Source organism: Blennius ocellaris, assembly GCF_963422515.1.
Source record: "Blennius ocellaris genome assembly, chromosome: 11".
NCBI classification, from domain to species: Eukaryota; Metazoa; Chordata; class Actinopteri; order Blenniiformes; family Blenniidae; genus Blennius; species Blennius ocellaris.
In genome coordinates, this window is record NC_137660.1 from 22,013,515 (window position 1) to 22,039,369 (window position 25,855).

The 25,855-nt window shown below is 42.3% G+C and overlaps 1 protein-coding gene across 1 annotated transcript; it reads left to right on the forward strand.

The window, feature by feature from the left end:
• Nucleotides 1-3,987: 3,987 nt before the first annotated feature.
• Nucleotides 3,988-25,820, forward strand: snrkb (SNF related kinase b). Its single transcript, XM_080504881.1, has 5 exons — nucleotides 3,988-4,123; nucleotides 6,167-6,541; nucleotides 7,215-7,609; nucleotides 19,332-19,473; nucleotides 21,358-25,820. The coding sequence occupies exons 2-5, from the start codon at nucleotides 6,303-6,305 to the stop codon at nucleotides 22,463-22,465; spliced, it is 1,884 nt and encodes a 627-aa protein (XP_080361007.1). The 5' UTR covers nucleotides 3,988-4,123; nucleotides 6,167-6,302; the 3' UTR covers nucleotides 22,466-25,820.
• Nucleotides 25,821-25,855: the final 35 nt, after the last annotated feature.

Here is a 25,855-nt window from a genome sequence, read left to right on the forward strand (position 1 = left end):
GTCGCGGGGAGCTGCGGCCTGTCTGCTTCTCCTGGAGGGGGGCCCAAAGGAAAGTGTGGTTGCGAGTTCAGGGAGATTGGTGACAAGGTTCACCGCCCGCCCCGGGGCGGCGCTCGGCGCGAGCCCGGCACACACACATACACACGTACACACATACACACATATACACGCACACATGCACACACACAAACACACGCACACACACACACACACACACACACACACACACACACACACACACACACACGCACACACACACACACACACACACCCTCCTTCATTCCGGGTGAACAATACAACCTGTGACACGTCGGGTGTGTTTTTTCTTTCTTTCTTTTCTTCTGCTTTTATGACTGATTTCAGTGACACGTTCTGTGTGTTTGCAGGTATCGTGTTCAATTGTTGCACGGCGATATCATTTCAATCTGCTTTTTGTTTGATTTTATTTTTTAACATTACGTTCCGTGGTGAAGAAAACCCGTTTCCTCGAAAGTTACGATTCTTCTCGGAAAAAAAAAAAAAGAAAAAGAAATATATATGTATAAAAAGAAACAATATTGTGCGAACAATATTTGATATTATTATCGGGAGCCACTTGTTCTAATAAAAGAAAGGGATGTGCAAACTATTAATTAATGCAGTGATTCCAAATCAAGGGGCGTCCGGTTCCGACAGGGGGCGCCAAAGATCCATGTTGACAACTTCTCAACCCACTGCACATGTTCATCATAACATAACTAAGAAGAACATAATAATAATAATTAAAAAAAAATTTATTGGGACCTTAATGTACTCACTCTATAATTCTATTGAACTGAACTGTAATTTTTTTTTGGCATTGTATCACTGCTTATTATTCCTGATTTGGTGTTTTTAAACACATTCCAAAAAGTCTTGTTTGAGCTTGTACAGTATAATTTCGTTCTTGTATGCGCCTCCGGGTGTATGTATGGAATCACAATAAAGCTCTATCTATCTATCTATCTATCTATCTATCTATCTATCTATCTATCTATCTATCTATCTATCTGTCTATCTATCTATCAATCCATTGATGCATATGTGTCCATTTAAATCGATGCATCTCAACAGGATATCTGTGCTTCCTTAAAGATCAAATAGTTTTTGTTACGTGTAAACAGGCCCTACATTCTAGACTTACATTAGTATTACAGATGTATTATTTATTATAAAATGAAATTATAATAAAAAAATGAATTGCCATGCAACATGGTGAATCCGTGTTTACTGTAATGTTCTTTCCAAGAAGAATGTGTTAAAATACTGGCCGGGCCTTTCTGTGTGGAGTTTGCATGTTCTGCGAATTTTTGTGAATTATATTTATCATTTATATATATTTATTCCTTCCAGTTCAGGTTTTCTCCCCCACAAGCACCCAGTTTCTGCATGTTAAAGAAAAGATCAATAAAGTCTAAATTTTGCACTCAATGTACCTGCAGGTTCGATTCATAGCACCTCTTTGACTGTATTTAAAATGAATCGAAACAAGGTTCTGTCATTTATGTTATCAAGGGGCCACATTAAAAACGTGGATTTCTGCAGAGATCAGAGTTACACAACCTACATGTCATTTGAGTTCAGTGAATACATTAATTAAAAGTTGATATTCTTCATTTAAACTCGAATAAGTCACACATTTGGCTGGTTGACAGTTGTTTGCTGTGCTCACCAAAGGGTCCTCAAGCAGCATTTTTTTTTAACCCTCGATAAATCAGACATCTTTAAAATAAAGCAGAGTTGTGCCGCATACACACTGGACACTTTATTTTTTTTCCGTTCATAATTTCTCATCAAAACTTTGAGGGGCACTCAGGCACAGCCAAGGGGCCACACATATGATGCCCCACTGGATCATTTGCTCTGCCGCAGGATGGCCGGCAGATGGCGCCAAACACAACCTTTATTTTCGCTATGAAGCAGAGCAGCGTCACTCTTACATTGAATATTGTTTGTGTCCTGAAATTGAGCAGAAATTTCACAAAGTGACAGGAAGAGCGAGGAACTCTAACGTGAATCAAGCGGATTATGGACACGAATGAGATGGATTATAATGTGGTAAAAAAACTGAAAAACAGACCGGACGATGGAGTGAGAGGACAGGTGGAGGTAGACAGAAAGGGAGAGGCGAGTAGATCTCCAGAGAAAGAAAGAAAGAAAGAAAGAAAGAAAGAAAGAAAGAAAGAAAGAAAGAAAGAAAGAAAGAAAGAAAGAAAGAAAGGAAATGCAAAAACATATTTGGAGATGAGGTATAAATAAAGAAGAGATGGACAGAGTAAACCACTAGATGGCCTCCTCTCTCTCTTATTGGCTGAGTGATGAAACAAAGACCAGCAGGATGAGATGAGATGAGATCATCCTGCAGACTGATGCTGCTTCACGCTGAAACAATACAAGAAGACTAAAACATCAACACATCTTATGAAACGGAGCCGACACACAAGGACAAATTCACACCGCGACCCCAGAAAACAGCATTTAAATAAACTAAAAAAAAAACCAACCTCTTCTGTAAATCATTCAAAGGACAGAAAGAGTGTGAATGTAAACATGTCTTTTGAAAATCAGGGTCCTCAGATTCACTCTGGGTGATTTCAAGGGAAATGAATGAAGTGGTAAAGTCATGAAAGGACATGTGGGGTAAAGGTGACCCTGGGTAATGAGGACTTGCGAAAACAAATTGTTAGTGAAACGGCTGAAAGAAATCTAGTGATCGTGAAGAGACTCGGAATAACAAAAACAGAGTTAGATGGAAAGAGTGTGATTCAAATGAAATTACCCTGTTTAAGCATCAGATGACTTTGACAGTAGAACGGGACACAATGACTGCAGATGGATACAAGATGTCTTCAACAGAATGAAACACAGTGTGATTTCAAGAGACACAGCCTGAATCAAAAGGTCATAAAAAAATGACCTCCAAGCAACACATTATAATATATTGTAAACCTGCAACAGACACAAACCACTAAAAAGCGAAAAAGTAATATAAAAACATACAATGAATCCATGAAATGCAAAAAAAAAAAAAAAAAACTCCATAAGAAGACAAAAGAAGCATCACAAAAAGACAAAAGGCACTAAATGATTACAAAGTGATGAACAAAGAAACACTATGGAACTATAAAGAGATCTGATGTGGCAAGAAATAAATCAATATGATGACAAAGAGACATGACAGGGCTTCAAACATGCATAGAATGTCATATGGAGCCACAGAACAACAACCGAATTGACAATATGATGAAAACTACTCATCAAATACTGTAACTGAAAAATTAACAACAAATAAACAAAACAACACATACAGGAAAAAAAGACACAAACTACAAATAAGATACATAAAATGAGAAAAGAAAACATGCACAATGAGTAAAGATGCATGGATGGATGGATGGATGGATAGATAGATAGATAGATAGATAGATAGATAGATAGATAGATAGATAGATAGATAGATAGATAGATAGATAGATAGATAGATAGATAGATAGATAGATAGATAGATAGATAGACTTTCAATTTCTTTGAAAAATCAAAAACAATTTACTTGAATAAATGTAGGTTTTTTTTCTTAATTTTCGTAGGCACAGTGTGAGGGGCCTTTATGTCCTGCGGCTCAAGGTCTCATGACACGCTGTGTTGTGGCTCATTGTTAAAAAAAAAAACACCCCAAAAACCAAAAAAAACACACACACACACATGAGTCAGTTATATAATTTCATTCAGTTATTTTTTTTTCTTCCCGCCACTGCGTAAGGACTTGGGCTCTCGGCCGCTGCTCGCGAGCTGGTTTTGGAATGTACTGACGTCACGAGGAAGCTTGCACGCTCACGCGCACATTTCGAACGTTCGGTCCGTCGTTACACACACACACGCGCGCGCGCACACGCGGCTCGAGGAGGAGGAGGAGCAGCAGCAGGACTCAGCTCGGAGGAAAGTGAGTCCGTCCACTCCGCTCCGCTCCCCGTAACCGACAACATGGAGCTCCGCGGAAGACAGCGACGCGGCGGCGCTGCCGTCCAGCACAGCGTCTGAAGCCTGGACGCCGAGCGAGCGAGCGAGCGAGCGGCCACCTCAGCCAGGGATAATGTTCACAACAATGGTAAGTTAGCAAGCGCCGCGGCGGCGGCGGCCGAGTCAATGCGCGTGTGTGTCCGTCACGGTCCTGCGGAGCCCGGAGCCCCGGAGCCCCGGAGCCCGGAGACGGTCACCGCTGCTGGTAGCGGCTGTTCGGGGGCGTCGAGCGGCTGGCAGCAGGACGAGTACATGCGTATGAGCCAAGTCCGGACTGCAGTTGAGGCCAAGTGGCGAGAACAGCTGGCCGCAACACAAGTGAGGCAGCCTCCGCCCCCCCGGGCGAGACTCTGCAACGTCCTGGATCCGACAAAACTCCGCAGAAAGGGGATTTAGAGTAGATGTTTTAACACGGAGAGGCCTGCTTCTGCCCGCTGCAGCTTTGAGAGGGAGTTTAAACGTGCTGCACAGAGCTTGTTTGCGATAGTGATGCTGCACTAAATAAGTGATGAAGACGATGATGATGCTGTTTGTCAAGTGTTGACTGTGCAGGTTATTGAAAGGGATGGAAATATTCAGGTGATGCACGTACTCAGGCAGCAGACGGGGGTCGGTGCACGATCAACATTTTTCATGGAAATCGATTAGCAGATTGATACAGAACTCCTACGTGCACACAAGTCTTTAAGATCCCCGAAACAAATAGCACATGACAACTGCAACTTGCTACAGAAGAACCGCAAAATATGCAGAATACTGCAAAGAAAAAGTGGTCGAAGAAGAACGACGCCTAACCACACATCGATGATAAAACTTCTGCTGAGATGCACACAATGATTAAAGAAATGTGCATGGAAATTTGCAGAGAGCAACTAAATACAATAAATATACAGAGGATGAGGAAAAACATTATTTAAAAAAAGTGAGTCAGGGAAATACTTGCAAAAATGGTCACAAAGAGATGGGAAACTGCTGCACCGCATGATTACCCAGGTTTTTTTTTTTTGCAAAAAATAAATAATAGACTATTAAAAGATACAAAATAAGTACAAAAAAATGCAAAAGGACAGTGAAGAATATAAATACTATAGTGAAAAGACACACTAATAATTAATGCCCATTAGTAAATACTTATTTTTACTCTTGCTTGTTTTATTACAGTTTAATTTAGCTAAACTTGGCATAACTGGCTTCGAAATGACTGCAAAAAAAGTACAAAATGACTACAGAGAAATATTAAATGATCATAAAAGTGTGGAAAGCAACTCCGAGGGAACGTGTGTGTGGGTATACCGACAGTAAAAGAAAGTAATAAAGAGCACGAAAGGTCACCAAACGGCTGTAAAGAAAAGCAAACAACTTCCCAAGTGACTGTAAAGAGACGAGCATAAAACAAACGCAACTGCCTGCCAAATTTTCTTAAATATAGTCTGACATTGTATAACACAACACTTTCTATGATAGAGGCTAATTGTTTTCAACTCATATCTGTTTTATTGTTGAATAAACATATAGAATAGAAATAGGAGACAGCGTCAGTGTATTTGACTGGGGTCGTGGTGGGAGTGATGATGACGATGGTGGTAATGAAGATGATGATGGTATCAGAACTTATTACCCCGGGGGAACCTTTGAGGGTGACATCATCAGATCTAATGCCACACCGCTGACCCTCTCAACACACAAACATACTCTTCACGTGCACACACACACACACACACACACACACACACACACACACACACACACACACACACACACACACACACACACACTGACATACATTATGGTTTCATGTTGCTGTATTGATCCTGAGTGCCATTTGCGCAAGACGCTGTTATTTGAGATAGAGCCAAACTCCTATTCAAACATCACAGACGATAAAAGAATATTTCACCCTATCCCGCTGCCTCATTGTGATCCGTTCCCAAAAATTTAATCCATACATGTTCTGTCTTCTGCGCCTTTGTTGAACCGGGGTGTGAAATCAGCTTCTCGGTGTCCCACAACCTGAAAGCGATGAAGCGGCGGTCGACCTCTGAAACCCGTCTTAGCTTCAGGCCAAAGGCCAAAACGATCAGCGGCGCCGCCGCCGTTCCTTCACCGTGTCGTCTTCTCTTTGTCCTGCCAGGCTGCCCCCCAGCGCCAAGGACCTTGACCACCCCCCTCACACCTCCCCCTATCCGCCTCCTCCTGCCCTGGTCCTTGACACCTTCGTCCACTGCTCTGCCCCCTCCTCCTCTACGCCCCACCTCATCGTCTCCAACATGGACTCCTCTGGAGACGCCACCTCTTCTGCCCAGGATGGACACGTGGAGCCGAGGAGCAGCCCGGGTCGCTCTGACCTCACCGGACTGTACCACCTGGGTCGGACGCTTGGCCGGGGCCACTATGCCGTGGTCAAACTGGCCCGTCAGGTCGACACTGGGCAGCTGGTGGCCGTCAAGATGATTGACAAGACCAAGCTTGATGTAATGGCAACAAGCCACTTGTTACAAGAAGTAAGGTATGGAATGTTTTTATTTTATTTATTTATTTATTTGTTTGTTTGTTCATGTTGTGTCATGCCATTTCACTATATATATATATATATATATTTATCATTTGTCATCCACACATGAACAAAAAGGAACAGAGAGAAGATTAATCGTGTGTTCTCTGTTCCTATTAGCACTTTTCAACAAAATCAAATCAATTCGATTCCCCATCATTCCACCCCGACTCCTCACCAGGTCACAGAACATAACAAAAACAGCATCCTTTTGTCTTACAGTTCTACAGTTACAGTAAAAAAAAAAAGTCAATTCTTTTCATAGTCTCTCAGAATTTTCTCTTTGTACATTTTCTTAAATTTGTAAACACTTAAACAACATTTAAATTCCACACTTAAAGAGGTCCACAGTTTTACTCCGTAAACAGATGGACATTTCTGTTTCAACGACGTCCGTGCAAACATGTTCTGAAAATTATGTTTTCTCCTCTGGCCAACGGTTTGTGCAACAAAATGATTTTGAACATCGTTTGGCAAGTTTTTTTTGTTTTGCTTTCCACGTAATAATCAACATTTTTAAGTCGACAAGGTCCTTAACTTTTAAGAAGTTTCACACAGCAAGACCTCCATGTTTTGTTGACTCTTCCAAGAGTTTATTGGATTAACCCGGGTCTCTGGTCGTGTTCAGGTGCATGAGGCTGGTGCAACACCCCAACGTGGTCCGCCTGTACGAGGTCATCGACACGCCCGCCACCCTCTACCTCGTCATGGAGCTGGCCGAGGGCGGCGACCTCTACGACTACATCCTCCGCCACGAGGGCGGCGTGGCCGAGGCGACGGCCAAGCGCCACTTCACGCAGATCTTGCGCGCCGTGGCATACTGCCACCGGCTCCACGTGGTGCACCGGGACCTGAAGCCCGAGAACGTGGTGTTCTTCCCGCAGCAGGGGGCCGTGAAGCTGACCGACTTCGGCTTCAGCAACCTGTTCCAGCCCGGGACGATGTTGGCCACCAGCTGCGGGTCGCTGGCGTACTCCGCCCCGGAGATCCTGCTGGGAGAGGAGTACGACGCTCCAGCCGTGGGTGAGCGACGTTAAAAAAAACAAAAAAAACAAGTGTTTTTCCCCTGCAGGGTGGTTTAAAATGTTTGGCTGAAGTCGGTGCTTTTCTCACGGTGAGGGTCAGGATCCCCCCCCCGCACAGGATTGAAAAAACAATGGGCGCAGTGGGACGGTAGGATGCACTTAACTCGCGTTACGTCGCTTCGCTTTTCCTCTGCTGTACGAGACAGTTTTGTTTTGTTTTTTTGGTTGGGCGCTTTTATATAACACCAGGGGGGGAAAAAAGTCTAGAGTTGCAGTTGGAACAATAATATATCACGGCAATCATGAGAGACGCTTTTAGAGGCGTCAAGTTGCAAAATGATCATTCTTCTGCACATTTTCAGTCGGTTTCAAACGAATGATCAAAAACTTGATACCGGCTTTACAAAAGTGTGTATCTGACACTTTTTTTTTTTTTTTTTACCAAATATGAAAGCATGAACCGAATGTATTTTTGTGTTACTGATGTTGAATCAAAGCACAACATTGTTTAAAAAATTAATTAGCTTGAGAAAAGAGCAAGAACATTTTCAACCGTGGCCGGTGGTGACATGCAATATCATTTTAAGCATTTTTTTTTTTTTAGAGAGAAAAATGGCGAAAATCCGCTGAATTGATTAAATTGTGTTATTTCACTCAAAGAAATCCGTCTCACTTTGAGGTCTCGTTCGTCTTCAAATTATCCTGTCGACTAAATGAAGTTTGCCAAAGGAAAAATCTCACCAAACAATAGTCCGATTTATAATTAAAATAGAATTTGAACATGATTCCTCAACATCTTTTTCATTCAGGGATTTCAGGGTGTGCTTAATAAGGCTTCACAATATATTGCAAAAGTGATATCAAGATGTGCAATACGCATATTGAAAAAGTCTGGCTCGGCTGCAATAAAGAGTTTTGAAAGCATTACGCTTTCCTGCTCTGCTGTTCTCAAAGATTATATAATAGGCAGATGTGATTGTCACAAAGTACGTGAGCAAACGGGGTCAGCTGTATATTAGGGACAAGACAGAGAGCATTGTTTTTTGGAAGGACAAAAAAATAAAACGCTGCTCATATTGCTCTGAATCACATTGTTACCATACAAGACAAGGTTATTCACCTGATGCCGTCGCGGTGAGTTCTTAACATTTCAAAATGTGTTTTCCGTTTGTTCGCACTGAAATCAACAAAGAGATGCTGTAACTCGCGAGTTATTAAGCTATCATGTTGCTGGCCCCGCCCACCTGAGACGAGCCGGGGCCGTCTGTGGCCCCGCCCACCTCGGACAGAAGAGCTGACGACGCCGTCTAACCTGAAAGTTAACCGGCCGCGGCTTTGTTGACGGTTTTGCTTATTCAGCAGAACCGATGAGAAGAAGGTGTCCTGTTACACAATATGAGACACAAGGCTTTGAAAGTAAATTACCCTGATTGTTTTTTTTTACAAACAGCGAAACGCACCGAGCTGCGTGCTGAATTCAGCCGGGAGGCAGGGGACGTCACTGCGCGCCCCTCACTTTGCCTTCATGCGTGTTGCCGTGGCGACGCCTGTCCCCTTGACCCGGCTCTCTTGACACGTTACGATGCAGTTGTGTCTATGTATGGATCCATGTGTGTGTGTGTGTGTGTGTGAGAGTTTGTGTTTGTCCGTTGAGGATTAGTGTGTGTATCTGGGTCAGTCTAAGCAAGCCGGCCAGACATGAGGCCGGTGGGCACGTTCTGCGGCGGATCCGACCGCCGCAGCTCCTCCACTGCGCTACGCAGCTCTTGTGGTTCATTGAGATGACGACACGCGGCAGAAAGGGAGAGAATGTCACGCGTTACTGTCGAAATAAAGCCCGGTCTGCACTTCCAGGACCCGTGCGACGGGAGAGGAGAGGAATACAGATGGATTGTGGGATTTGACGGGGTAGAAACAGAAAGGGGGGGGGGGGGGGGGGGATCTAAGGGATTCGGTCTTATGAGTCCCCCTCGAGGGGGGGCCGCGCAGTTTGACCGCCGCAGGGAGGTCGGTGGTCTTATCTGCTTAAGCTGGATTCTGGCGGGCTCTGGTTATTGTTTGTTCCAGTCGCTATGCAGATGCAGCCGCACTGAATACAAATGCATCCGACCCGCTGTTGTTGGATTTTTTGTTGTTGTTATTATTTATGTAAGAAAGAACGAGTGGCCAAATGGGTCAAACCAACTATCACTCAAGTTTGGTCGAATTACAACTTTCTGTGATCGAACAGTGATGTTCTCACTTGCTGCCATGTTCACACATCTGGCCAATCTGATAAAACAATACCGAGCAAAGATGAGAAGTTTAGTTTTGTGTGGCTAATGGTGTTAGCCCAGGCAGTGTATTGCTAAAGTGACAAACTCTCTCACTTCATACTGAGAATCTCATTGTTTTGAGTCAGAGCTTGGGACTTTTTACATTTTTCTCCCCGGGCCTATACTTCAGGCTGTAGAAGAAATATGGATATTATGAAAGAGTTTGGTTTGTCTGGTCTGATGTTTGGCACTAACAAATCATTTGAACTCTGATATTCGCTGATCAAATAGACCACGACCCCTGCAGGGCTGAGTCTTCACTTGACTTCCAAACAAATTCGGAATTCGTAAACGCCATGTGACAGATCCTCATAACCAGCAGCAACGGGGTAAATGGATGAATTGCTGCTTCTGTCTTGAGGCTTTGATAAAGTAAGAGTTCATCATTGCGATAATAAACAGGGATTACCGTATATATGAATTGGACAAATGATTTTTACCTTGAAAATTAATGTATCCAATGTTTCTGAGCTTCCACTGAAATCTATTGAATGAAAGGTAAAAAATCTCAAACGTGTCGTCCATTAATGGTCTCGGTCACAGAGTCTTTTGAAGTTGTTGTGTTATTCCTTGTGCAATTTTGAGTTTCCTCCACGTCGTCCATCCTCCTACTGACGTACAATGTACAAAATGTTAATTAGTGACTAGTGAATTATCTCAGTGTTAAGTTAGTTAAACTGTGTTAGACCTCTTTCTGTTGGACCATGCTGTGAAAGACATCTGCTTCTTACGAGCCAAACATGGACAAAAAGAAATCCTATGATAACAGTTACAGAAGCTGCATGGATGGATGGATGGTTCATATTAGGGAGCAGTACAACCAGAGGAAGTGTTGACTCAGAGTATAGTTTAATGAGTAACGGAGTTTCTTTATTAGAGAGACATGTTGGACTGTTTGTTGGGGATGTGAGATGGTTTTTGGTAATGTCTTCTGGAGACACGATAGCAAGCTGGTTGATGTGAGGAGGAAGAAAGATCCAAGAGATGGAGGGTATCAGAAGAAGAGGCTTTTCCCATGTTGTGGATTTATAATAGTTTGTAGGTTAGCAAAAAAAAAAGGGGGGGGGGGGTGGTGATGAAGAAACATTGCTCACATGCATCCATAACTTCAGCATGACATAAGTTCCCTTTTTTTTTTTCTGCCACGGTGCTTGTTCCCGTTTCTGAACTCGTCCACGTGAAGGGTGTCCATTTAAATCCATTTATCATCACGTCCTTTACACTCTGCTTTCTGCTCCAATGAAACCGAAGTGCACTTTTCTGCTTGCACACATCATCATTATGTCACCAGTTTGATAAAAATGTACACTTCCACTACACACACACACACACACACACACACACACACACACACACACACACACACACACACACACACACACACACACACACACACACACACACACACACACACACACACACACACACACACACACACACACACACACTCATACTCGTATCTCTATAAATACATACATATGTTTGTGTGTATTGGTGTGTGTGGTAATCCCGTGCTTGTACAGAGGAAGAGAAGAGATGTCCCTTAGTGATCTCAGCTTAGTAAGGTGACTCATAAATCCGTCTCTACACACACACACACACAGAGCTCCACGGGTCTCTTTGATATTTATGCTTCATACAAACGGGCAGCGTCCGTTCAACTCACCGTGGTTCCTTTAATGTGTTTGGTTAGCATTTTGCGATGTGTGTGTGGGTTTGTGTGTTTGATTATCATCATATGATGTGGAGAAAAGACAGGAATGGCTGCGGGGCCTCTTGGCTTTCCGCAAATATAAACACCGCCTGGAGTTACATAATGTCTGCTCGTTGCTTTGTGGAAGCATTTGTGCAGAGAATTCTGACTTGCAGGGTCTTCGGTACTAGTTCAAAGTGTCTTTGCTCATTTCAGTCCAACATAATTATTCTGTCTAGTTTCTGCACCGGATGTGTTGGGCTCTGCTTTTTTTTCAATGTGCTTGTGCCAGAGACTGTTCATAGCACATTGTGTCTTCTTGTTTCAACAGAATTTTTTTATACCCAAAATATTCTATTAAAGCGTTGCCTGAAGTTTAAGTTCTTTGAGTTTATTAAAGTTCTGCAGCGTCAGACAACTCTTCTACTTAGAAATATGCCTATGCCTATAAATATACTTTTGCTTATAATAAGGCTTATACTTTTATATCTCCAGGGTCTATGTATGCTTATTCAGTGCAGGACATCTGTGCACACATATACAACTAATTATATAACAAATAAATTCATTATTTACTGGTATTGCCGAATTATGGTGAGCATTATGCTTAGATTTATGCTCATACTTATATATTTGCTTGTTGTTGTCGATATTCCATGTTCTGTTTTTTATAGTATACATTATTGCTTTTATTGGATTATCACAGCTCTTGTATCCATTTATCTTTGTACGTCCAGTTCATATTGTATGTGTTGATGTAGGATCGTTTTTGGATAGGCGTCAATCTATTAAGTTGACAATTGTTTATTCATGTGTTTATACTTATGCTAATGCTAATTCTTCAATCTATGAATCTATTCAATCTGCATATGTTTACCCTAATCTTATTTTCTGTCATTTGCATGCAGATTATCCACCATTCAGTGAAACTACGTAGTGAACTACAAATTAAAATGTTCCCGTCGCTGCACCCATGCGGTTTTACAAAAAAACATCATATTATGCTCTTTAGATAATCTAAATTGCGTCCTTGTTCATTTACTTCACTTCGTAGATGACATTCTGAATCTGAAGTGTATCGCCTCTTGTCGTTCACATGCTGTTTTTTTTTCAATTCCAAATACTGTATTTACATTGTGGTTGTTTGCTGCGAAGTGTTCTCTGAATAGCAGAGGCTTGTCATGAATAAATGAGACCCTAAATAAAAAGGTTTCACAGGTTGTGTGAATGAGCTTTGCATGTTTGGCAATAAATTATCAACAACAGAAAAAGTCACAGATAAGTGGAAAGGAAGCTCTATGGGTGGTGTTTGTTGTGTGCAGGAGGAACTTCTGCATTTGACAGATTAGTTTCAGCCTCTCAGAGCTGCAGCGACGTGGTGAAATTCACACACGAGGTATAAATAGCATAGTGTATATGGGTGTGAGAGACATTAGTGTGCAATACAAATATTTATCAGCAAAATTATTTCTGGTGGTTCAAATGTATTTTACTGATGAAAAATTAAATTAGGTAAATTTTTTCTCTTTATGACTTACCGGTAATATCAGATTTTTATGTCATTTTTGTATTTTAGAGGTGCAATATGTCAAATGTTCTTTAACTCGGGCTAGCCTGTTTGTCTTGCAGTACAAGGTTGCCCCTCAAGATGGTGTATTGAGCTGCTGGAACAACGCAGGCGTGATCAACACGTTGATGATCGATAGTTGGTTATCTGCAGCATCAGATGACAGCAGGATCTATATGTGCTTATCTACATTATCCACAGTTGTGCACCTTATACAAACAAAATAAATATTAGTCAGGATTACTGTTTAAGCACAGAAAATGATTGTTGTTTGCTTATTGGTTGCATTCCCGTGAAATCAGCAGGTTGTCAGTGCTCAGGATGCTGAAACATCCTTTTTCACTGTCGAAGCATTCGGTTTTTGGGACATGGATTAAAGTCCCGATGCCACAAAAAATTGGCACCGATTTTTAAATCCTTTTGAGGTGTGTTTTTGATACACGCGTCATTCAGTCCTAAACAAATCTGGGACAGCCCATTGATTTTTGCTTTGTTTGTTGTGATTAATGGCTCTTCATGCCTCCTCTTTGGTTTTCTGCAACCAAACACCACTGAGGGCGACTGAACCACATGGAAAGGCCCCTATAAACATCCCATTTTAGATCAGCGCTATAATCTCCCACTGTTTTCCCAGACAAAAAAACCCTCTCTGTCAGTGTTTTTTGTATCAACCTGAAGCCCACAGGGCTGTTTATATCAACAGCTCTTTTTTCTTTTCTTTTTTTTTTTTTAAAGTCCCCTGACTTTCACGGAAGCAGCCCGTCAACACAAGCCGAACAATACATCTCTCTTAGCAACAAAATCCCAAAACAGACACAACATTTTTTTGGGGGGGGGGGGGAAGTTGCGCAACACGTAGAACAAATGAGTCTGTCCAGGCACAGCGTGTCCCGACGCATAATGTGAGACTCGTTACGTTCAGGAAATGGACAATCTGAAGTTTGATCTTGTTTGTTTAGCGCTTCGACGCCTCCTCCGTGGCAGGCCGACTGACACGTCTAAGTTTCATGCATTGTTTGGAGGCACTAAACTTTTATTATGTAACCAGTGTAAACATTTGACTACGACACAGCAACATCAAATATTGGCTTTAGGTTAGGAAAGTGTGGACAGCAGAATGATAATTTCCTCTCGTCCGCACGTACTTGGGAGTTAAACACAGTTAATGTTTCTGAAACAAAATCTAACCAGGTTGAAAATCTTAGTTTCTCTGGAGAAGTGGCCAATAACATGACATGCAATGAGAGGAAAAGACGTATGACAAGAGAAGAAAGTCAGAAAATGAGACTTGCAGTTAGAGGATCTGCTTTGAATGACCTCAATCTAACACGATTGCCCACGAATGACGAGCAATGGAACCACATTTTTTTAAATATTTATTATTACATCATTTTAGATATGAAGTACTACTAAGGCAACTGGCTTTTAAACTAGGGGTATCTTTTTTTTAAATGTATAAGTCGCATGTGCAGGCAAACTTAAACACCTTTAGAGAAACATTCTCCCTAAATCCATTAAATTATCTCACTTTTGCAGAAGTAATGTAGAGTCAGGTTGACGTCTCCACACACACAGTCATTAAAACGATGCCTAAAGGGAAACGCAGCCCTGGCTGCCCTATACGTGTACATAGCATCACCCTCGTCTGCTCTCCGGGCTCCGGGAACATTATCGGGAACATTACAGCAGCGTCGGAGGATAATCACATCACAATAATGAGATTTGTCAACATCATGAGGTGTATGGCTCCATGATTGGTCAGTAATTGGTGATATACTGAATTAATCACTGACCGATGACATGAATCCAGCTTGCGGTGGATTTTATGGTCATACTCTGGGTTTCGGTTTCCAAATGTGGGTAAAGAAAACAGAGAAAGAGGGTCGTGTGTGTGAGTGAGAGTGAACTTGGAGGACCCTTTGGAAAGAAGTCGGCTCCGTCGACCCTTCATGACGTACTTTGTGTGGAAATATGCGCTTACAACGAAGGGCCTTCTAAACAGGGTCAGAGTCGTTCGTTATCCTTTTATTGTGTCTCGGCGTTGTTATCCAGATTATTTACTCTCTATCTACATCTGGTTTGCATGTTTTGTCTCGTGTGTTTGTGTGTCTGTGTGAGAGAGAGAGAGAGAGAGAGAGAGAGAGTGTGTGAGTGCTTATCGGGACTTGATGTTTGTACTGTCAGCAGGCCTCTAATGTGTGGTGGGAATGTGTGATATTCCCCTGTGAGCAGAGAAGAGTACATTCCCAGCACTCGCTGGCCGCTCCTCCCAGTTGCGTAACAGGTCTCCAGATCCGAGTTCGGCGCGCTCGCGGGCGTGCTCGTGAGCGTGCACGTGAGGGTACATTGTATTGTGAGAACTGAGGGCTGTTGTCTGAAACGTCGTGGGGACGATGTGGGTCATTGGCTGAAGGTTTCATCACACTCGGGGGGTGGGCCTGCATGGAGGAGGAGCTGAATCAGCGACACTGTTGTCATTTCTTTTAAAAATGAGCTTTTTGAATTCTTATATTTCTTCAGTGCTGCACGTGTGATCTTGTTCTGTTGCTGTGCATAAAGAATGTGGCAGCCTGGTATAAGAAAATGGGAGCCTTTGTCCAAAAACAAGGAAAATAACACGTTTTCATAGTTTAAAACGATAATAACAGAAAAAAAATTTGACTCGAGTTTTATTAATTGATGTTATTACATCTTATCCATTGTTAAAACTCAGCAGTTTGACCCCGCCAAGTCCCCGATGGCCTCAAAAGTATTCCGTTTCAGCACGTACAGTACGTATTCCACGTTCACCGTCTCAGTTTGGCATGGCAGTGCGCTCACGTTTACAAATTAGCATCATGGTTAGGGTTTTAAATAATACATTGCCAACATTTCAGCAGGGTGCACAGGCAAATTAAAACATGAATTATACAGGGAGTCATTGTCACACTGTGGCAGCATACAGTGCTCTCTGACACCCGGGACTTCTACAAGTTATTTTGTATATTATGATTATACTTGTAAGTATATTTTTCTATTTCTACCTGGAGATATTTTTTGTTTACTTACTCTATTACCCTCGACTCTCCAGTTATTTAGTGATCAATACCTTAAAATATATCATTTGACAGATTACACACTATTATGTGCATCTTCAGTTCTGTTTTGTTATGGATAAGTCTGTAAGAGGACTTGTTGATCAAACATAATTGAACTTTTATTGTATAAAGTGGCAGAATTGAGGTGAAAAGTGACATTAAGAAGTACAGAGACAAAATCAGAGCTTGCATAACACATTTCAAGGAGCTGTTTCCGTTTTTAGAGTCTTGACATTTCTTCGTCTAAAAAAAAAAAGCCATAAGGGAGGAATGTGTTGCTGCTCTGTCCTCATGTTATCTGATTCCCTTCCAGCCATGCGGCGGCTGCGCCTCACAAAGAAAAAGGAGCTTTTTGTCTATGGTCGGTTCTTCCCCTTTAATTCTGCCCATTGCCTTTATCTCTTCAAACTCGTGCAAGAAATCCACTGATGGTATCTATATTTTTTTCCTCTTATCCCTTCTGTTCAAGTTGATATTGAGGTCCAGTGGCCATGCAGCGATGCATCAACTTTTTTTTTTTTATTATCAAATGAAACCTAAAACTAACCATCAACAAGCTCGTCAGCTGTGTCAAGAAATTAAAACATACAGTCACTCCGCTGGAGCAATGTGCAAACACATTTAACTCTGGCATCATACAAACCTGCAGCGAATGACAGCTGCTCTCAGGCTAGTTTCACACTCTTATCTCACTGAAAACAGATAACACTGATCATTACGACAATATCCTGCAAGATCTGCTTCAACATAGTTTATTCTGCGGGCCAGATGGTATGTATCGGTATATCTTTTGATATGTTGGCCTCTTATAAGCTGCACGAGTGTTCTGAATGTACCGTCGTTTTTTTTTTTTTTTTTTAAGCTTGTGATTAAAGGCTTAAAATGGCTCTTGATATACACACAGTGCATATTTTTTTGAAAATAACCACAGCTGATAATAAAGTGCCGTGCATTAGTGGTCATAAAAGTAATCTTAAAAACAACAATCATAAATAGGATTTTACTTGACCGTAAATGTTGCAAGATTTCAAAAGTCTTCTGAGCGTTTTCTTTTTTTCTCGATTGAGTCAATTAGGTTTTATAAGCAATTTTTAATTAGTCTACAAAAAAAAATAAAAATAAATCATCCCTCGTAGGGACGAGCGTTCACCTTCTGGTACCTCATCGAATTCATTTCTAAAAACCATCCAGCGGAGGGGACACCCAGGAAACCCAGTGCTCATATCAAACATGCAAAACTCCACACAGCGACTCCCTGGCCTGGAATCAAACCGTGGTATTCTCACTGTGAGATGACAGAGCCAACCACTCCAACTTCTACATGTGAATGTTTCTTCTTTGATGTGAAACAGGAAGATGATGTGAATGGACGGGAATTTATCATTACACAACTACGGTTCAGTCCTAACTGCCCATACGTGTGGCGTGGGTAGTGTTGCGCTGCTCTGCAGAGGAAAGAAACAAGGTCAGACGACTGTATGTACCCTTCAACTCGCAAGAAAACCTATGGGAGAGATTGCAGAGGCAGCATTTATATTGGTGGAGATACACAATCTGCTGTGAGCAACGTGAACACTCTGTGCTGTGTTTCCTATTTCCAGCGAGTCGGAGAACGGGGAAGAAAGAGGTGGGAAAAGAGAGGAGGAGGAGGAGGAGGAGGATCTTTCTCAGAATAGCACAACACTGCAACAGACCCTGTGTTTGTTTTTACGGCCTCGGGCCCTCACGGCTCCCTCTCCCCTGCATTTTGTCTGCGTTTCTGTGAAGCGGCCACAGTGTTCCTGGGTTCAGGCCGTTGCAATGGGGGGGGCCTCCTCACACTGCAGCAGCACAAGGGAGGGAGGGAGGAGGGGGGGGGGGGGGGGGGGGTCCGAGAAGGGAAGGAAAGGGAGGGGACGGTAAAAAGAACACACTGTCAGCAGTGCTTGTCGGTCAGTACGGGGGGAAACCCGTGCGTGTGCGTGCGTGGCGGGGGTCAGGAGCACTAGGCCAGTCGCCTCTGGCTCAGGCTTTCTCACATTAACACTTTGAAACAGGACGTCCAACTGCGACACGCTTCCCTCAACGTTTCACTGAGGAAGACTTGACTGTGTTCCCACCAAGCGCGTCACATTTGGCGTTACTGTAGTTTAATACTAAAGCCTAACGTCATTTTATCTACGTCACTTAATTGACCACTTGTACTAGGACTGAACCTGCACTGCCAACACTGGTATTTTTTACTATAGTATGTTTATTGTACTTTATTCTACACTTTGCCGCCCCCCATCATAGTTTAATTTCCTTGTATTTCATCTCACTGTATACTTTGCTCCCCTTAGAACTTATTATACTTAATTCTAGTTGTGATTTTTATCTTGTTTTTTTTAGTCCTATTTAATTTTATTCATTATTACTTTTTACTGTAAATACTTTTGGCCCTTAGAGTTCTTGATAGTCATTGTATATAAGATACCTCTATTCTTATCTAACTGTTTGCACATTTCTTGTCTTTCCTACTCAAGTGTCCTTAAGAGCTGAATGTAACAAGTACATTTCTCCATTGTGAGATCAATAAAGTCTTATCTCTTATCTTATCTCTTAATGTATGTATTATCCCACTCATGCACAAGCTGTAGTTTAAGCTCGTTGGGTGCCACGACTGCCAACGGGAAACCGACTTCAAGAAAATTAACTAAAAGTATGATTATAGCCTTTTAATGTGTTTATTGGTTTTAGTAGGGTTAACCCTAACCCTCCTTCAGGCCCCACACGTCCTGATGTAACCTGACCCAGGACCCAGCAGGAGGGGGCTCTCTGACCTTTGATCCTGCTGGAGAAAATAGATTTTCTGGACTGAGAATCAATGAAGATCAGCCTCGACCCTCCTCGGGACCTTTTGGTGTGTAGATACAGGACAGAACCTGATTTTGAGCCTCCTCATTTGAACCATCGCATCAGTTTGAGTACGATCAGAGGAGCAGAGGGACTGCATGCTGTTTTAGGTCCTGAGAGGATTTGCTATTTAAGGATGATTTTGTGACTGTGTCTTTTTTTTTTTTGTATGTATGTGTGTGTGTGTGTTCCAGATATATGGTCTCTGGGGGTGATCCTGTACATGCTGGTGTGCGGCGTCCCTCCCTTCCAGGAAACCAATGACAGCGAGACTCTGGTCATGATCCTGGACTGTCGTTACTCCGTCCCCGAGCATGTGTCTGACGGCTGCAGAGAGTGAGTACAGGGAGACGAGCCTGCTGCCAGAGTAATGCAATAATCCTGTGATTTAAAGGCTTATACGGTCACGTCTCAATGATTTCAATAACATTTCCCCACAGGTTGACTACCATTGAAACTCCAAATAGCAGTTTTCGCAAGTCGGAAATCAAAGAAAGGGTTCGCAGTTTTTCTGAGAGGCGCCTCTAAAGACGGACAAAATTGAAAACACTTTGATACGGTTTCCTTTACACATTATTTCTGTACGCTTCCAATAATCTTATTGACATCTGTGTCAAAATGGTTAAATTGACCCGAGTGTTGAACTAGAAAGGCTGCTATTGTTGCTGTAGATCACCCGTTTCCGGCAATTGAATCAGTTAAAATGACTCAAATCTGCTCCAAACGGCCTCTGGCGGTCCAATCAGGATGTCCAATCAGGACGTCAGAACGCTCTCGCCGCAATGCTGCTAAACCACACAAACATAAATCCAAAGTGAAGGTTTCAGTCGACCCGCAGCATCACCAGGAAGTTATTTTTAAGATGCAAAGGAATTTTATTCTCATTGTACTTTGGATTTATTGTCTTAAATTAGATTTATTTATTTTTTTTCCAATTTAAAGGGAGTGCTCCGCTCTCTGCTGTAGAGTCGATGCGATGGCTCTTAAGTAGCTGCTGACCGTAAATTAATTTCATTAGTGTCTGTTTCACTGGACGGGTTCAGCGTCCCGGCAGTGCTGGAAGGCTTCAGGATCCGTCAGATGCTTGATAAAAATCTTGAAATTATCTGAAATATCGGCTGTTGTTTCACTGTGATGAGCGAAACTCTGAGTTATGAACTTATGAGACGTGTTTCATTCATGTCCGAGAAGAAAAAACGCAAAGAAATACGACTGATTTGTCCGTCCTTACACACACAACACACACACACACACACACACACACACACACACACACACACACACACACACACACACGCACACACGCACACACACACACACGCACTCATAAATCTTCATCCCACAAATAGAAACACCGTTTCTTTATTTAATGTGACACCACAGCCTCTCTTCCTCTTTCGGCTCCCTGAATAAACGTCTTTGTTCGTAGAGTTGAACTGTCTTCGTCTCAGCTGAGTTCACGCTGCGATCCTCAGACAGTCTGGAACATCTGATCCAACGCTCCTCTCATGACTCGGCCCTCGCTCACATGATGGCGGATCAGCTCCGAAAAAGAAGCTGAGCAGAACAGAACAACCTCCTGGACACGCAGGCAAACGAGCTGCAGGCACTTTAAATGAAATGGATTATTAATTCATTGATCAGCACCAAACTAAAACATCGTGGCACATAGGGCCTGATTTACGTACTCGGGTCAATGGGTTGTACAGATTATTTACTCGTAAACACACCATGGGGGGTCTTTGTGTGCTTTAAGCCTGTTTCCACTACAATGATATTGTGCAATGTCTGAATGTAATGTGAGTTGATTTGCTTGTGATCAGCATGTAGTGACTGAATGGAGAGATGAGTCACCAACGTGTTGGTGGAGGAAGTTGATCAAACATATTGGAAGGAAAACCAAAAAAAAAAAAAAAAGCACTGTGGGAGGTGTTCTGCCACTTGATTAAATTCGTGGTAAAACACGAAAAATATGTTTTAATAACGTCCATAAAGAAAAGTCGAGGAGCGTCGGAAGAGGAAAGGAGTCTCGGCATGATAACAAAACGGCTTCTCTGCACCTTTCGTACATGAAATACAGTTCAAAGTCCTTCACAATCTAAAAAGGAGAGAAAAATACATAAGCGCCATATTAAAAGAGGGCAAACTTTAAGTATAGGCTGAAACAACTGATTCTATAAAACACAATAAAGCAACCGACTTTCCCTCTCCTCTTCTCAGTCTGATCTCCAGGATGCTGCAGAAGGATCCTTCTCGCCGAGCCTCGCTGGAGGAGATCGAGGCCCACGAGTGGCTGCAGGGGCTGGACAGCGCCCTCCTCAGCCCCGAGGCTCCGCCCCACTGGCTGTCGGGGGCGCTCTCCCCCAGCTCCCCCCGCTCGGGGGCACCGGAGTGTGGAGACCTGCTGGCCGCCAGGCCGCAGCAGCAGCCTCCTCCTGCACCGTGGCAGCCCGGCCCGAGCATCACCCTCCGGCCACCTCCTGCTGAGGAGCCGCTGGCAACCAAGAACCTCCATGCTCTGCAGCAGATCTGTGAGGAAGAAGAGGAGGAGGAGGAGGAGGAGGAGGAAGGAGCTGACAATCAGGAGTGCATGAAAGAAGAGGAGGTGGAGGAAGAGTTGGGAAGGATGATGGAGGAGGAGGGAAGCTTGATGGAAGAAGGCAACACTCAAGAGTGCAGGGAAGAGGAGAGGGGGGAAGAGTTGGGGGGTGCAGTGGAGGAGGTGATGATGGAGGAGGAGGAGGAACATTTACCTCCTTGGAAAGAAGAACCCGAGGAGGTGCCAGGAGACGCCGGCTGTGTGATTTCAGATCAGCCGCTCAGCAGCGGAGACGAGCCGCTCAGTCCTCCTCCCGAGGTCCTGCCCTCCTCCCCGCCCGGGTTCGGGGTCCCCTGCTGCCAGGGCCAGATGGAGGTCATGGCCAGGCAGGAAGCGAAGGAGCAGGAGGAGCAGGAGGAGGAGAAGGAGGAGACGAAGGAGACGGAGCCCAACAACAACACCACCAACAAACCTCCTGCTCGCGCCCTCTCGGAGCCTCTTCCCCGCCCGGCCTCCGAGGACCGAAGGACTGAACCTGAGCAGGACGGGCGAGCGGGAGGCGGGAAAGACGTCCAGGCGTCCGGCGAGACGCCGCAGCCCCACAATGCACCGGGGGTCCGGGAGGAGCCGGCCCCACGAGCCGAGCAGGGGAAGCGGCACAGCATCAAGCTGCGCGAGAGACTCTTCCAGTTCCCCCTGTGCGAGAAAGCCCTAGCCTTCAACATCCCGGCTCACAACAAGCCCAAGATCCTGCCGCTGGCCCAGTACAACTGCTGCCACGTGCTGTGAGGCCGCAGAAGCAGCCGCCCGTCCACCTGCAGGACCTGCGGGCGGCCGGGCGGAGGACCCGCCACACAGATTTGAAAAAGTGGGGACCGGCGCCACCGCCGCCTCCTCCCGCCCAGCGTCCGGCCTCACTTCAGGCAGCTGGTCACTGGTGACCCGAGGACCGGGAACTGCGGCTTCACCTCCTCCGAACTGACCGGACCTTCCCCGAGTGGACGTGAGGCGGCAGGCCGGAGGCGGCTTGAAGAGACTGCAGCAGTTTTTTTTTAATGAATAATAAGCTCGAGCCTGTTTGTTTTGATGGTGCCTACTGCGATGAAAATGAAGACTTACTGTAAAACTGTAAAAAGCTCTGAACGCCGGCACGATCCAGCAATTTAGTCCTGGATCACAATACACTTGAGGCTACAGCTTGTAAGTAAGGATTCCTTTGCAAAATCATTGTGGAAAAAGTTTAATTTCAGCCCATAAAACACAAAAAATGAAAGAAAGAAAGAAAAATTTTAACGTGACCAAACCACCAAAATCTTTAATTTGCTTTATTTACAGATTCTTCCTGCTTATGAAAGTTTAGAATTGAACTGAGATTACACTTTTAATCGTTTTAATATATAGCTTTGCTCCTGAAATACAGTTCTTAAGCTTGTAAAAGATGTCCTGGAAAGGAAACTTTTGTTTATTTTTTTCCTCAAAAAAGCAGAATTATTTTTACTTTATTAATACACAAGTTATTTAAACTGGGGGGAAAAAAAACATTTTGATTATTTTTTTGTGACAAAAAGCCATACATTTTCTGTTTTCTGTTATTAAAGTTCCTGTTTGTGAGATTTCGGTTAAAGTTGCTCATATCTGAAGAATTGTTTGGTATAAAGTAAATTTTGTTTTTTTGACAACAAAAATGTGAAAATCGTGTCTTTAAAATCTTGACTCCTGAAATATAGTGAATTAAACAGTGAAAGGTTTTAAAGGATATTAAAAAAGGAAGTGAAGAACAAATGAGGTTGAGGACGAAATACATTTTTAGGTCTTTTTGAGTCTATAAACAACAGAGATACGTTAGAAACATTTGAAAACTGCACCAAAAAAGAAAAGACCAATTTGCAATTATTTTTATCGTACATTTTTTTTAAATGACCTTGTCACCAAAAAGTCTTAAATCCAGTGTTTAACTAAATTAGTTAAAATATAAATGGAAAGGATTTAAAAGTTCCTGAAAGTAAATGTAGGGAAATTTCATAAAAAGACTGAAATTGCAAGTTTATTTTTTCTGTTTTTGACTTTAAAAACTTTGTTCTTTTTTTAAAGTAGTTTTATTATACATTTTCATCCAATAATAATAGAAAATATCAAATTATCATACGTTTATTGTTTTCAATAGTTCTTTCTTTCTGAACACTGGAAAAAAATTGTCCACATTTTTTTTAATATAATTTTTAAAAAATTGTTACATTATATTTAAAAGATTTGAAGGGTTTAGAATGAGTAGAATATTTTAGGAAATATTATGTATTTTTTTTAAATATCACTGGTGGTGATTTTCTTTTCTACTGATGTAAAATGAACAGCTTTAGTTGAAATCATAGATTATATGGAACAAGTTTCTCTATCCTCATTTTAAAGAAAGTATTTAAAATTATAATATAATCATATCTATGTGTACAAAATATCCTCATTTTGTCACAAATAAAGTGCGTGTAAGTTCATAAAAAACAAAATTCTAAATTGTCATTGATTTAGAGATTTTTCATTTTGCAAGTTATTTTTGAAACAAAGCAATAGAAAAGCTCTAAAAAAGTGTTGTTTTATTTTTTTTTTATTGTTATTTTTTTGTGTATGATCAAATGAAAAATCTCCATCTTTTTGCTGTAATTATTTAAAATTAAAAAAAAATTGAAATCAACAAATTGTTGTAAGGAAGTATTCTGAAAGGTTTTACTAAATTACCTTGAAAACATTTATTTTTATGAAACGCGTTTCTTTTTCTGATGATTTAACGTCTTGGCCTGAAATATGAAGATAAAATGATGAAAACGGGGCAAAAATCTGTATGTATTCACAGAATATGAAGGACTAAGACTGACAAAAACAGAAAATTGTCATTATGTTCATTTTTATTTTGGGGTTGAAATGAATTCCTATAAGAAAAAAATTGCTGCTCATTGGTTTCCAATGTCACTTGTTCATTATTTACTCCGTTTTCAAAGCAGCTTCTTTAGCTTTTGCACATCGGCCTGTTTTGAAAGCTCCTCATGTAAATCTATATATTAGCTCTTGTAAAGAGACTGAGACTGTTACGTATGACATGCGCTGATACCACGCTGTATAAAGTATATACGCCTGAGAAGACTGAGGTGATTTATTGTTGTCTTACTCCTGAAAGTCTTATAAGTAGATTGTTCTGTATTAACACACTGTATGAACACTTGTTTATGGGCTCATTGATTAGGATGCAGGTCTTCCATGTTATTTCCGTTTTGTTTTTTTGTTTTTTGTTTATTTTGGATGTACTTATAGATGATATATGTGTATATCATATCATAGATATATAAGTTCCTTAATTTTATTTTTCTCGGACAAAGATGTTCTCTGCAGAGAGGTGTGACTTTGTGCATGTTATTGCTGTTATTTATCACCGTTCACCTCCACGTGTCTTGGATCTGGACCGACCCGCAGTGGACCTGCTATTTAAGGGTTTAATCAGTCCCTCCATGTTCAGGCTGCTCAGTATTTTTTCCCTCTTTTGCAGCTAAGAAGGAAAAAAAAAGTTTTGTTGGGGGCAAAAAGATTTACACAATTAGCTAAATCTTCCAGTTTTCTGTTCATACCGAGGTTTTTAGAAGCTTCAGGTCTTTAAAGAATAAGCTTTTAATTGTTAGTTTTTTTTTTTCAAAGATTCCTGCTGCCTTGAACTTGCAAGCAACAACATTAAATAAAAAAAATAAACACATTTAATTACAAATCATCCCAAAAAGCAGATCTTTTTGGGGACTTTTAATGAAGCTTTCCCTGTTGAGCAGTCTACCGACATGATGCTACTTCCTGTCCCGTAAGACTAAATCCTCCTCTTCTGAATTCATGTGTGTTCTTGTTTGGAGAAGCAGGAGTCGAACCCCGGGGTTGTTTGTTCCTTTGCCCCCCCCCCCGCTCCCCATATGAGGAACGTCCATCACGCGTAAACTGATTACATTTCATCAGCTCACGGCGGCGTCAAATCTGTGTGAAAGAGGGACGGAATGATTTTGATCCGCAGCCTGTCTGTCCTCACTGTCCACTGACCTGCATTGTAAACCAGGACCACCACTCTGGAGCCATCCACTTATTTTTCTGTATTTATTTATTAAAAATGGATTAAACCGAACACGTGTGTGCCGTGTTTATTTCCCAGACACACAG